Source organism: Clupea harengus, chromosome 6, assembly GCF_900700415.2.
Source record: "Clupea harengus chromosome 6, Ch_v2.0.2, whole genome shotgun sequence".
NCBI lineage: Eukaryota > Metazoa > Chordata > Actinopteri > Clupeiformes > Clupeidae > Clupea > Clupea harengus.
In genome coordinates, this window is record NC_045157.1 from 3,278,350 (window position 1) to 3,290,946 (window position 12,597).

The window sequence follows — 12,597 nt, forward strand, 5'->3', positions numbered from 1 at the left end:
TAGCAAAACGGTAGTGTAAGGAAAGGTCTGAGGGTAGAAGACTGCCTCAAACTGGATCAAAGTTTGGCATCTCTAACCCAAACACTGGCATCATCGGCACCATTGGGAGGTCACATGTGCCCGCCGGGCTCAGTGGTTGACCCACTCGGTCAAGAAACCACACACACAGATAATGGCAATAATTAGCATTTTTCATGATATTTAAATGAGTCTTCATTAATGCTAGCTGTTGTAGCTGCTTTAACCGTGACTAGACCGGTGCAGTCTGAGGAAGTCTTTGGATGGGAGAGACTGTGTCAAACTTAAATTAATATACTGTACAGGAACATATACTGTACTGTACATATACTGTAAATTACACCTACAGGTTCGCAGCCAGTGTACCACTGATTGGGCTCTTGACACTCGAAGTGGTTTGTCGGTTGTACTCTTGCAATGTTGCCATTAAAACCTGCTGTCACAAAGGACCTGTTTGTGTGGGATTTACTGGCCCGAGCCAATAAAAATTGTCTCGACACACTTTCCAGAGCCCAGGGCCTGAACCCCAAGATCATGTCTCTCTTTTAGCTCTAAGATTACGTTGATGACCTGGGGTCCATCCCACTCCAGAAAATGGAGACCCTCCTAGAACGAGGAGTAAGAGTGTAAGATATATCTACGATAGAGCCGCATGAGGTAGGCTTAGCCTGTTTCTACTCCTCAGCTGTATCCCTGCTGCAGCGGTGGTCTAATTAAAACGCAAGGCCTGGTTTTACAAGCTTTTGAGAGCCGTTAATGATGAACTTTGTTTGGCTGTAACTGTGGGTGGTTGGCATGCGGACAGGATTTATATAGCACTACTACTACTCCTCGTTCTCCCCCTGGTGATGTGTCTACAAAATGGCTTCCCTCAGCGATGCCCCATAGCCTGACGTTCACTCAGAAACACACGTTATGTTATTTCAAGCCAGTCACCACACTCCTCACCTAAAGTTTGAACAAGCAACTGTAAGATCACCAAAAAACTTGAAGCAGTGCTAACGCCATCCCAGTGCTGTGTCAGTGCTAACGCCATCCCAGTGCTGTATCAGTGCTAACGCCATCCCAGTGCTGTATCAGTGCTAACGCCATCCCAGTGCTGTATCAGTGCTAACGCCATCCCAGTGCTGTATCAGTGCTAACGCCATCCCAGTGCTAACGCCATCCCAGTGCTAACGCCGTCCCAGTGCTAACGCCGTCCCAGTGCTAACGCCGTCCCAGTGCTGTATCAGTGCTAACGCCACCCCAGTGCTAACACCATCCCAGTGCTGTATCAGTGCTAACGCCATCCCAGTGCTAACGCCATCCCAGTGCTGTATCAGTGCTAACGCCATCCCAGTGCTAACGCCATCCCAGTGCTAACGCCATCCCAGTGCTAACGCCATCCCAGTGCTGTATCAGTGCTAACGCCACCCCAGTGCTAACGCCACCCCAGTGCTAACACCATCCCAGTGCTAACGCCATCCCAGTGCTAACGCCATCCCAGTGCTGTATCAGTGCTAACACCATCCCAGTGCTAACGCCATCCCAGTGCTGTATCAGTGCTAACACCATCCCAGTGCTAACGCCATCCCAGTGCTAACGCCATCCCGGTGCTAACGCCATCCCGGTGCTAACGCCATCCCGGTGCTAACGCCATCCCGGTGCTAACGCCATCCCAGTGCTAACGCCATCCCAGTGCTGTATCAGTGCTAACACCATCCCAGTGCTGAATCAGTGCTAACGCCATCCCAGTGCTAACGCCATCCCGGTGCTAACGCCATCCCAGTGCTAACACATACAAATCCCGGCAATACACATGGCTTCTGCAGCCCAGGAGGACGTGCATCAGTGCTAACGGTCCCCTCTCTCTGTTGGTCTGCAGGGCCTGCCTCTCGCTCCGTGGACATGCTGAAAGAGATGATCAAGGCTGGCATGAACATCGCCCGCATGAACTTCTCCCATGGCTCCCATGAGGTGGGTGATCTCACACACACACACACACACACACACACACACACACTCAAGCATACACAAACACTCTTAGACACACGCACACGGTCACACAAACAGACACTGGCACACAGTCACAGACTTGTACGGAAAAGACTCTCAAACATACAGATGCACACCCATACAAATGTGTGCTCACACACTCAGACAAATTCAGAAAATTAGAATGGGTATAGGTCTTTCTTTTCGTACAAGATCACTTCCTAACACTAATAAGACTAGAGGTGCACCAATGTTTGTTAAAATTAAGTTTAAGTTGAGTGAATGTCAGAATTGGAGTTAGAATTAGTAATTCAGAAAATTAGACTGGGTACAGAGGACAAACCTCGCCAGACGAGGCAAGCAAGTATGAATTCTACAGGGTCCAGACAAATTGTGATGTGCTGACTGACGCAGACCTGAGCACACAGCACACATTACACACTCACTACGTACACACACTCAATACGTACACACATTCACTACATACAGATCACTCACTGCATTACACACACTCACTGCATACCACACACTCACTTCATACACATACCGAGTAGGCACTCAGAATATTCTTAAATATCCAGACTTTTAAACGAGGATAATGGCTCAAGGAGTCCTAGAAGTGGCGCTGTGTATTGCTAACTTGACTTGGGTAACGGGTTGTGTTTTTTTTTTTTGGTTTGTAGTAAGTATAAGTCAGTATTAAGTAGGATGTGTATTTTTAAGTGCAGTGTGTTACCATATGCATATCCCGGGTAGTGTCTCCGTAGCTTACTGTATGATACTTTACAAAAGAAACTTACTGTATGATACTGAAGAGACGTCCCCTCTTGGTAATGGCTTTATAATGGTTTTATGACATCACTTGTTGCTATGCACTAACAGTTACCCTGCAGGGATCAAAGGTGTTGTGTGTGTGTGCTGTGACTAGCCAGACAGAACCTAATCTGAACTAGCGTCTGCCACTATAAATACTTCATCTAGAGGCAGCAGCTCTTGGCCGTATCTCTCTCTCTCTGCTGAGAGGCCGCACTGCTGCTGGGGGCAACGGCAGTGTGGCAGAGACCGGGGCAGGTCTTTCTCACACACACACACACACACACACACACACAGTCTCCAGTTTCTCTCTCCATGCAGATGTATTCACCCAGTGCTCCCCAGTAAGAATGTATTAGCCATTAACCTGATCAGTGGGTGTGTTATGGGCCTCTGCATTCTCAGGTGTGCAGTATGTGTGTGTACCCTATACAGTCTTCCCCTACTCAACATGCTCAGGTGTGCAGTATGTGTGTACCCTACTTCAGTCGTCCCCTACTCAACATGCTCAGGTGTGCAGTATGTGTGTGTACCCTACTTCAGTCTTCCCCTACTTAACGTTGTCCCTTCACATGTGTTGGACTCATGAAACACCTTTTAAAAGGGATTAAGTTCTGGAGGTTAATCCCTAATGGCTCCACATGCTTTTGCTCTGTAATACTCTAGTAATACTGAGAGTAGAGTAATCTGCATACTCCAGTCTGCCCTGCTCCAGTCTTGTTCCCTCACTGTGCACCATCCAGTTCCACTGGCTTTGAGTTGGAAGCAACTCTACAACACTGTAGGCAACTCTACAGCATTGCACAGGACGCTACAACACTGGAGGCAACTCCACATACCCATACATGCATAAATGGGCATGCACCTTCCTACCTGCAAGAACGAATTACTCCCCCAAACCTCCACCTGCACCCTCAGGTCTTCAAACAGCTCGCTCCTCCGCGTCCCCAAAACCAAGCTCCGCACCATGGGCGACCGGGCCTTTTGCTCGGCAGCACCACGCTTATGGAACAGCCTCCCTGACCACCTAAGGGCAACGCAGACGCTGGACTCCTTTTAAAGCTGGACTAAAAACATTTTTATTCAGGAAGGCATTTCTGGCCTTGTGTTAAATCTTAGGTTAAAATGTTAAATGTCAGTTATGCTTATGTTAACTAATTTTTATTGTATTATTATAGTTAGTTTCTAATATGTTGGCACTCTGAGATTCTTCTGAATGAAGAGTGCATTACAAATTAAATGTATTATTATTATTATTATTATTATTATTATTATTACACTGTAGGCAACACTATAGCATTGCACAGGACGCTACAACACTCGTCAACTGCATTCACCTTCTCGGCTGTTTCTGTTGCATGACTGGGCTCTACACTTCCATAATCAGGGTGTTAGACGGTGACCCTCAGTGCTATTTATAGTAAGACAAAATGGCCCCTTTCACAGTCAGTCAGAAACCAACACTGTCCAGTAAAAAGCCCCCCCCCCCCTCGTCCAGTCGGCATCACCGCGTCTCTCTGACCGGTGTACTCTGGGTACCATTGGGATGGCCTGAGGTGACCTCCCCCTCCAGCTGCTGGCGGCGTTGGCAACATGTGCTTGGTCACATGAACACAAATGCATTAGGTGGTTTTATTGCCTCAGTATGCAAGTCAGTGGTTTGGCCAAGCTATTTATCTGTGTTAGGCCTTGTTTCTAAATACACCTTTGGAACCACTACAGACAGTAACCTGCATTATCAAGCCACCCAGTGCAACAGTTGGTATGGTAATAAGGGTTGAACTGTACTGAACTAGGTGGAGGTGCATCGCTCTAAGGTGTAATCTTCTTTAGACACCTGCCAAGAGAGACTAACAGCTTGGTCTTTTAACCTTGAACAGGGCGATACGAGTCATGCGTGGCCTTATTACCTCTGCCAAGGAGGTTTTCTTGTTCCGTCCGTTTGCTGTTAAACAAACAAACAAACAAACAAACAAAGTTAGGCACAAAGAGACTTGGTGGAGGGCTAGAGCGTGAACAGAGGAAGAACACGTTACATTTTCGAGCGGATCCCGAACATGGGGCGGCTCCGGCAAAAACTTATTTTCAATTTCCTTAACATCGCGACCGAGGCCATTTGGCCTTGGCAGAGGTCTGTGGTCTTCGGGAGCTCTTCTAGTTACAAATGACTTCCTAGTTCACTCGCATATAGCCTTGTCCTGGACATTTGGAAATAGTAAGACCCTCTCTTTAATAAAGCCTAGCTGTGTTGTGTACCTTACTATTAGAGGCTTCCACTCCCCCCTGACCTATTTGATTGAATGTAAAGTGTTCAGTGAAGCCAGATGACCCAGTATTGCATGTCTACACCTTGACCGAGATGTATCATTTTGCCGCGCTCACTTTTACGACCTCAGGCTTGTAACGGCTTGTCGACAGCTGATAAAATGATTAGTATGTGACCTGCCACATGCATGGCATAGGTCCCAGATGCTGCTATAGGTGCCTTGGATGGATGGATACAGATATTGAAACTACCAAGTCTGCTATCATTTACAGCCCATACTGCTGAAGTGTGTGTGTGTGTGTGTGTGTATGTGTGTGTCTCTCTCTCTCTGTCTCTCACACATCAGTCTCCCTTCCTGTGTTCTGTAGTACCATGGCGACACCATGAGGAATGTCCGTGAGGCGGCTGCGAGCTTTGGGCCCGGCAGCATCAAGTACCGGCCCGTGGCCATCGCCCTGGATACCAAAGGCCCAGAGATCAGGACTGGACTCATCAAAGGAGTAAGGGCACTTTCTGCACACACACACACCTTACTGTTATGATCCTGATGTATTTGTCATTTTACTCGGTCCAAGTTCAACTTGTTTTCTTGTCATCAGTCCCAATCCAGTGTTTTTGTCCTTGATGTGTATGCATACATTTATTTGGTTGATTTAAGCTTTTGTGCTGAATTCAAAAGGAAACATCTTAAAGTGCAAACGAATTAAAATGATTGATTTAAATACAGAGTGCTTACATTTTGTATTATAAAACAATTGGGTTCTATTGAATTATCTAGCTGTTTCTGATTGGACGAGAGACGTTCCATGAGTTGGAATATCCCAGGACATCCCAACTCTGACTTTTCACAGCTAAAAATAAATCACTCCGCGATGAAACATTCTATAGCACGTTGATACAATTAAGCGATAACCGTTAATTCAAAGTTCTTATAATTCCAAAATACGTTGACAATGGAACTATTTTTTTGTTGTGGAGAAACAATGGCGAAATAAACATTTTTTTTTTTAATCAATAACTTCGTGTTTAAATGTTAATTGGTTGACTATAAAATTGTTTTATAAAAGCAATATAGTACTCGTGCGAGTGGGGTAGGTAAGGGATATTCCCACGGGTGTTGTTGCCTGCGCCACTTGGCCTCCGGCCTTGTGGCTACGGCCGAACACCACCCGTGGGAATATCCCTTACCTACCCCACTCGTACTCGTACTATATTGCTTAAATATTAGGATGGAAACATTTGTGATTTTTTTTTTTTTTTTTTTTTTTAATATCATGAATTCAGTGCCCAGTAAGTCCTTATCGTGTGTGTGTGTGTGTGTGTGTGTGTGTGTGTGTGTGTGTGTGTGTGTGTGTGTGTGTGTGTGTGTGTGTGTGTGTGTGTGTGTGTGTGTGTGTGTGTGTGTGTGTGTGTGTGTGTGTGTGTGTGTGTGTGTGTGTGTGTGTCCCAGAGCGGCGAGGCCGAGGTGGAGCTGAAGAAGGGCAACATGCTGAAGGTGACCATGGACGACGCCTTCAAGGAGAGCTGCGACGAGGAGACCCTGTGGCTGGACTACAAGAACATCACCAACGTGGTGGAGGTGGGCAGCAAGGTCTACATCGACGACGGCCTCATCTCCCTGCAGGTGCAGGAGATCGGTGAGTGGGGACGCCACATGGGGGGGTTGCTATAGTGACCAGACTTCCTGTTTTTAATTTATTTTTTTGCCTGGATTTTGATCTGTATTCTGTATTCCATATTTCTGTGTCTATTTGAATCTCTGTATTTCTGTATCTGTCAGGCTCTGACTACCTGATGTGTGAGATTGAGAACGGTGGTACCCTGGGCAGTAAGAAGGGCGTGAACCTGCCTGGCGCTGCCGTGGACCTGCCGGCCGTGTCCGAGAAGGACATCCAGGACCTGACGTTCGGCGTGGAGATGGGCGTGGACATGGTCTTCGCCTCCTTCATCCGCAAGGCGGCCGACGTGCACGCCGTCAGGGCGGTCCTGGGCGAGAAGGGCAAGAACATCAAGATCATCAGCAAACTGGAGAACCACGAGGGAGTCCGCAGGTAGGGAACTGCGTGTGTGTGTGTGTGTGCTTTTGTGCCTGATTGTGTCTCAGTTTATGGGTCTGTGTGTGTCTGTCTGTCAGTGCTTTTGTGCCTGATTGTGTGTGTGTGTGTGTGTGTGCGTACATGTGTTGTATTTGTGTTGATGGCTCATTGCGTGGATGTGTGTAAGAAACATGCATACGCTTGTTCTCCATTAACACACTACAGTCCCTATGAATGTGATTTGTTTTGGCACTATATATAAAAAAATATTGATCAGTAATATTGTGGATGGGTTAGGGTGTCATAGCAGTGTTGATTCAAAGGTCACCTTTACTCCCGTGTCGTCAACGCAGGTTTGACGAGATCATGGAGGCCAGTGATGGCATCATGGTTGCCCGTGGCGATCTGGGAATTGAGATTCCCACAGAGAAGGTCTTCGTAGCTCAGAAGATGATGATTGGCCGCTGCAACAAAGCAGGCAAGCCAATCACCTGCGCCACACAGGTAAGCGTAGCAGTGATGTAATCATTTCTGTCCTCTTCCTTGTCCTTGCTTGTATTTATTAAGGTGTGTGTGTGTGTGCGATATAAGACACGACTGCCTGTGTCCTAGAACACTATGGCATGAAGCATCATCTCCTACCGATGCTTCCCATTGGCTGGCCAGTACTGTGTCTTAATAGAGATGAGGCAACAGCACAGCCGTCATCACTTCCGTTGATCTTGTGCTCTCTGTGTGTGTGTGTGGTGTGTGTGTGTGTGTGTGTGTGATATGAGGCAGCACCACAGCCCTCATCACTCCCGTTGATCTTGTGCTCTTGATGCGACCTCTGTAGATGGTGTGTGTGTGTGTGATGAGGCAGCACCACAGCGCCCATCACTCCCGTTGATCTTGTGCTCTTGATGTGACCTCTGACCTCTGCAGATGCTGGAGAGCATGATCAAGAAGCCTCGCCCGACCCGCGCCGAGGGCAGCGACGTGGCCAACGCCGTGCTGGACGGAGCCGACTGCATCATGCTGAGCGGCGAGACGGCCAAGGGAGATTACCCCCTGGAGGCCGTGCAGACGCAGCACAAGGTGAGCGCGCCCTCTAGTGGTCCCTGCCAGTTACTGCACCACTGTGTTACACATAGACTGTTGTTGTTCTACTTGCATTGCTTCTTTAAGAGAGGAAAACGTTCTTCAGACTGCAGAATTCTAAGATTTTGAGTAATGAAACCACAGGGGTCTTGTGTATGTGTGTGTGCGTGAGCAACACTGTATGAAGGATTTTATTAATAATAATTTTGCCTTGTAATTCTGCAGTCTTGAGATGTTTGTCACGCTGTAACTAGGAATGTCGGTTCCTGTCAAAAGTTCAGCTGCTCACCTCTCCTCCATTTTGTTTTTCTCGCTCCTGTCATTGTTTTATTTGCATGCTTGTATTCTCTGCACGTGTTGTAAGCTTCAGGGTGAGTTATGTTGAGACCTGCAGTCAGGGTGCCTTTATGAACGGCCTGCTCAGTTTAAAATGCCCCTTTCAGATGACCGCTTTAGACAAAGGGTGGCATTGAAGAAGTGCATGCCCTCCTTCAGCACCCTTCCTGTATAAAGGCCAGTATCCCCCCCAGCCAGAATTATGGATTCTGATTGGATACGCTCCCACCTCCTCCTCCTCTTCCTCTTCCTCCTCCCATGTGCCGTCGCTCGTCTCGTGGGAGGGCAGCATGACGCCGCTCTCTGCATTAACCCGTGTGTTGTTGCATGCTCAGAACCTTTCCGCCAGTCAGTCACACAACATTATGTTACTAGTCAGATAGGCTTCATCCTGATGGTCCCCCCATCCTTGGGTTTCCAGAACATTCCATACTTAGACGTGTTGCGTTACCACCACGAAACGTGTTGTTCTGAAACACTCGCCTTTAGCTTGGGGGTCTTTCTCAGATACTGTGTGAAGATGCTGAGGTGGCAAGACTAACTAACTTGGTTGGGGGCCACTGCATTTGGGGGGGGGGGGGTGGGGGTGTGCTTTGCTGTATGTTTTTCTTTTTCTTTTCTTTTCCAGTTTCCTTCACCTTTCTGACTCTTTGTTTCTTTGGGCACTCATTATTAACAACTCCTTGCACACACACTCGCGCACACACACACATTCACACACAAACACACTCTTGCGCACACACACACACACCTTGGAAGTTGTTACTATGCATTTCTGTGCCATGCATGAACCTCGAATAGCCTGTAACCTCAGTGACGGGCTGAGCTGAATCGAAGTGTCTATGAACAGATAATACTGTGTTTCACTAATGACTTTCAGATGATCCAGCTCGTGGTGTGTTGCATTGCAGTGATGTTTGTATGATGACCCGAGCTGAGTTGCTATGGTGAAAGTACCTGTCGGATGTGTTCTTAATGTGTGTGTGTCCGTGTGTGTGTGTCCGTGTGTGTGTGTCCGTGTGTGTGTGTCCGTGTGTGTGGCCTCATTAACTGCACTTATCACTAATATCTGCCCACACTCTTTTCTCTTCCTTTACTTGTCTCCATCCATCCATCCCATCCTCCCTCCCTTGTGTTCGCCATCTGTTTAACCGTCCACCCATGTATCACTCTTTGTCTTATCTTTTCTTTCCCTCACTCTCTGGTCTTGTATAATTCCATCTTGTATAATATTCTCTTCTCTCTCTCTCTCTCTCTCTCTCTCTCTCTCTCTCTCTCTCTCTCTCTCTTCCATCCTGCCATTACCCGCGTCCCTGCCTGTGCCCGTCTATGCCGCCTCGTGGCTTTGCACCCCTTCTTTCTTTTTTTTTTTTTTTTTTTTTCGCCCGCTGCCCGTCCGCTGTACCAGATCGCCCGCGAGGCAGAGGCGGCGACGTTCCACCGCCTGGTCTTTGAGAACCTGCGGCGCTGCTCACCGCACTCCAGCGACCCGGCGGAGGCCATCGCCATAGGTGCCGTGGAGGCCTCCTTTAAGATCCTGGCCTCCGCCATCATAGTGCTCACCGGCTCCGGAAGGTAGGGGCCCCGAACAGCAGGGGGCGCCGAGAGGAGGGGGGGGGGACGGAGCTTCGGCCTCCGGAAGGTTCCGTTGGGTGCAGAGAGAGAGAGTAGGGAGAGAGGAAGGATGTTAGGGAGTCGAGCTGGAACTCTGTGGGACTCTGGAGTGGCAAATGTTCATGAATGGCTGCCTTAAGTTATGTCAGCGCAAACTCTTGCAACAAAAGAATGAATAATGAAGTTTGGATTCATCAGTTAATTATTCATTGTTATCTAAAACATTCTACACCATTCAGGTCTTATCGCTCATAGCTTGGTGAAACATTTGCCATCATCCTTGAGCCACAGCCTCCAGCCGTCTCTCTTTAAGTGTGTGTGTGAGGTGGTGTGCCTGAGTTGAGTCTGAGTGTAACCCTTTCACCCCCTATCCCCCTCCTGTGTGGGGGGGGCGCTCTCCACCCCCTATCTGCTGGCGTGGCATTTGGCGGGGTTGGTGCTGGTGTGTGTAGATCGCCCGCGAGGCGGAGCGGCCATGTTCCACCGGCAGCTGTTCGAGGAGCTGCGCCGTTCCTCTCACCTGACCCGTGACCCCACGAGGCCGTTGCCATCGGCGCCGTCGAGTCCTCCTTCAAGTGCAGCGCCAGTGCCATCATCCTCCTCACCAAGACCGGCAGGTAAGAGGGGCACCCGTGTCGGCCACACTGACGGCCACATGCCATGGACCGGTAAGATGGGGTGCCCACCCCACCACACAGATAGGCATATGCCACCGGCAGGTAAGATGGGCATCGCACCGCCCTGGAGACGGGCGCTGCCCTTCTACACAGCTGGGCTCATGCTATAGGATGCTAACATGGCTAACATGGCCGATGTGCAGATCTCCGGGTATGGGATCTCTGCTGCACACACTAAGCCCAGTGAGTGGGCACTAGGGCGGCCTTTACCCACTGGGCCAGTGGGCACTGCTGCCCCCTGCAGGTGAGCTGCTTTACTAACCTCTCCTGAGCTCCACCCAGATGCTGAGTTCAAGTGAAGATTTCAGGTCCTAGACAAGGGGGTTTTGTAGTTGATGACCGATCCTAGTTTTCAAAAAAAAAAAAATACCTTTTTAATGGACATTCAGAGGCTTTTTTTCCTGTTCAAATGTAATAGTTTATAAGATTTCACATCCTATTAAGGTTCAGAGTATGGGTGTTCTAATGAGCACTTGAACCCAGCATGGTGGAGTTGATCCTGTTTGTTTGTGTGTGTGTGTGTGTGTGTGTATACAAGATTGACTTGGCTGTGTGTGGAATTTCAGGGTGAAGCATGTAGTATTGTTCTGTGTGCAGCCTCTTGAAGCGGGCCGAGATCAGTAATAGTTAGATATCAATCAGTCTCCAAGCCTAAACACTCACTGCTTCCGTCCTGTTGGTGCTATATAACACATCTACTTACGGTTGTGTTGCTGGTTGTGTCTGCATAGAGAGATGCTAACTGACTGATTTCTTACACACACACACACTCACCCACAGGATTTAAACCACCCCACCCCCTCCCCCCATCTCTGTGTGGTTGCAGGTCTGCCCACCTGTTGTCCAGGTACCGCCCACGCGCCCCCATCATGGCCGTGACTCGTAACGAGCAGACCGCCCGCCAGTGCCACCTGTACCGCGGCATCTTCCCCGTCTTCTACAACCAGCCCGCCCACGACGTCTGGGCAGAGGACGTTGACATGCGCGTCAACTTCGCCATGGAGATGGGTCAGTTTGCACACCGCACTGCCATTTTGAAACTTTATTTTTTTTATTCTGTGTTCTGGTTTGTTATTTCTTGTGTATTCATGTCTGCCGTCTGTCTGGTGTTGTTATTCCAGGCAAGGCCCGAGGCTTCTTCAAGACCAACGACGCCGTCATCATCCTCACTGGCTGGCGCCCTGGCTCCGGTTACACCAACACCATGCGTGTGGTCCTGGTGCCCTAAACTACCCCCTCAGCCCTGCAGGGGACTGCCCCACCATACTCTCCCTCTTACCCCCTCCACCCCTCACCCCCACCCCACCCCACCACCTGAATCACACCTTAACACCAGTTAGTGGTCCTTCCACCGCTGTGGCTAACATAGGAACGAACACGCTACCGTTTAGATGAGTAGGAAACCAAGGCAAAACAGGAACCTGTCCCGCTTACTGCTCTCAAGGGCCAGTGACGCGATGACCGCTTGACTCTAAATTGTAGAAAATACAAAACAAGTCACACCAGTACTCCAGACCAATCTATTTAATCGACCGGTGGTCCCACACACACACAACATACGTCGTCTCTTCATTCCCTCAACGTTGTCAGTTTCTCTCGACGCGTACACCAGCCTCAGTTCTGTCTTATTTAGTCACTGATATCCATGTGAGATGCCAGCGTACAACCTGACTGAAAGTGCTTCTGCATGCCCTGCCTCCCTCCCTCCCTGACCCTTGACCTTTGCCTCCTCACCCCTGTCCCTTGCACTGTCTGGAGAAGGTTAAATAAGGTTGAGCCACAC

General features: G+C 48.9%; 1 protein-coding gene across 5 annotated transcripts in view; it reads left to right on the plus strand.

The window, feature by feature from the left end:
* The window catches only part of pkma (pyruvate kinase M1/2a), a 22,670-nt gene extending 10,356 nt beyond the window's left edge, over positions 1-12,314 (plus strand). For all 5 annotated transcript variants that reach the window (XM_031568766.2, XM_031568769.2, XM_031568764.2 and 2 more), the window contains exons 3-11: positions 1,883-1,974; positions 5,440-5,571; positions 6,522-6,708; positions 6,852-7,122; positions 7,461-7,611; positions 8,032-8,184; positions 9,932-10,098; positions 11,641-11,822; positions 11,936-12,314. In XM_031568766.2, coding sequence (XP_031424626.1) covers positions 1,883-1,974; positions 5,440-5,571; positions 6,522-6,708; positions 6,852-7,122; positions 7,461-7,611; positions 8,032-8,184; positions 9,932-10,098; positions 11,641-11,822; positions 11,936-12,042 — 1,442 coding nt within the window. In that variant the 3' untranslated portion in view covers positions 12,043-12,314. The remainder of the gene's footprint in view (positions 1-1,882; positions 1,975-5,439; positions 5,572-6,521; positions 6,709-6,851; positions 7,123-7,460; positions 7,612-8,031; positions 8,185-9,931; positions 10,099-11,640; positions 11,823-11,935) is intronic.
* Positions 12,315-12,597: the final 283 nt, after the last annotated feature.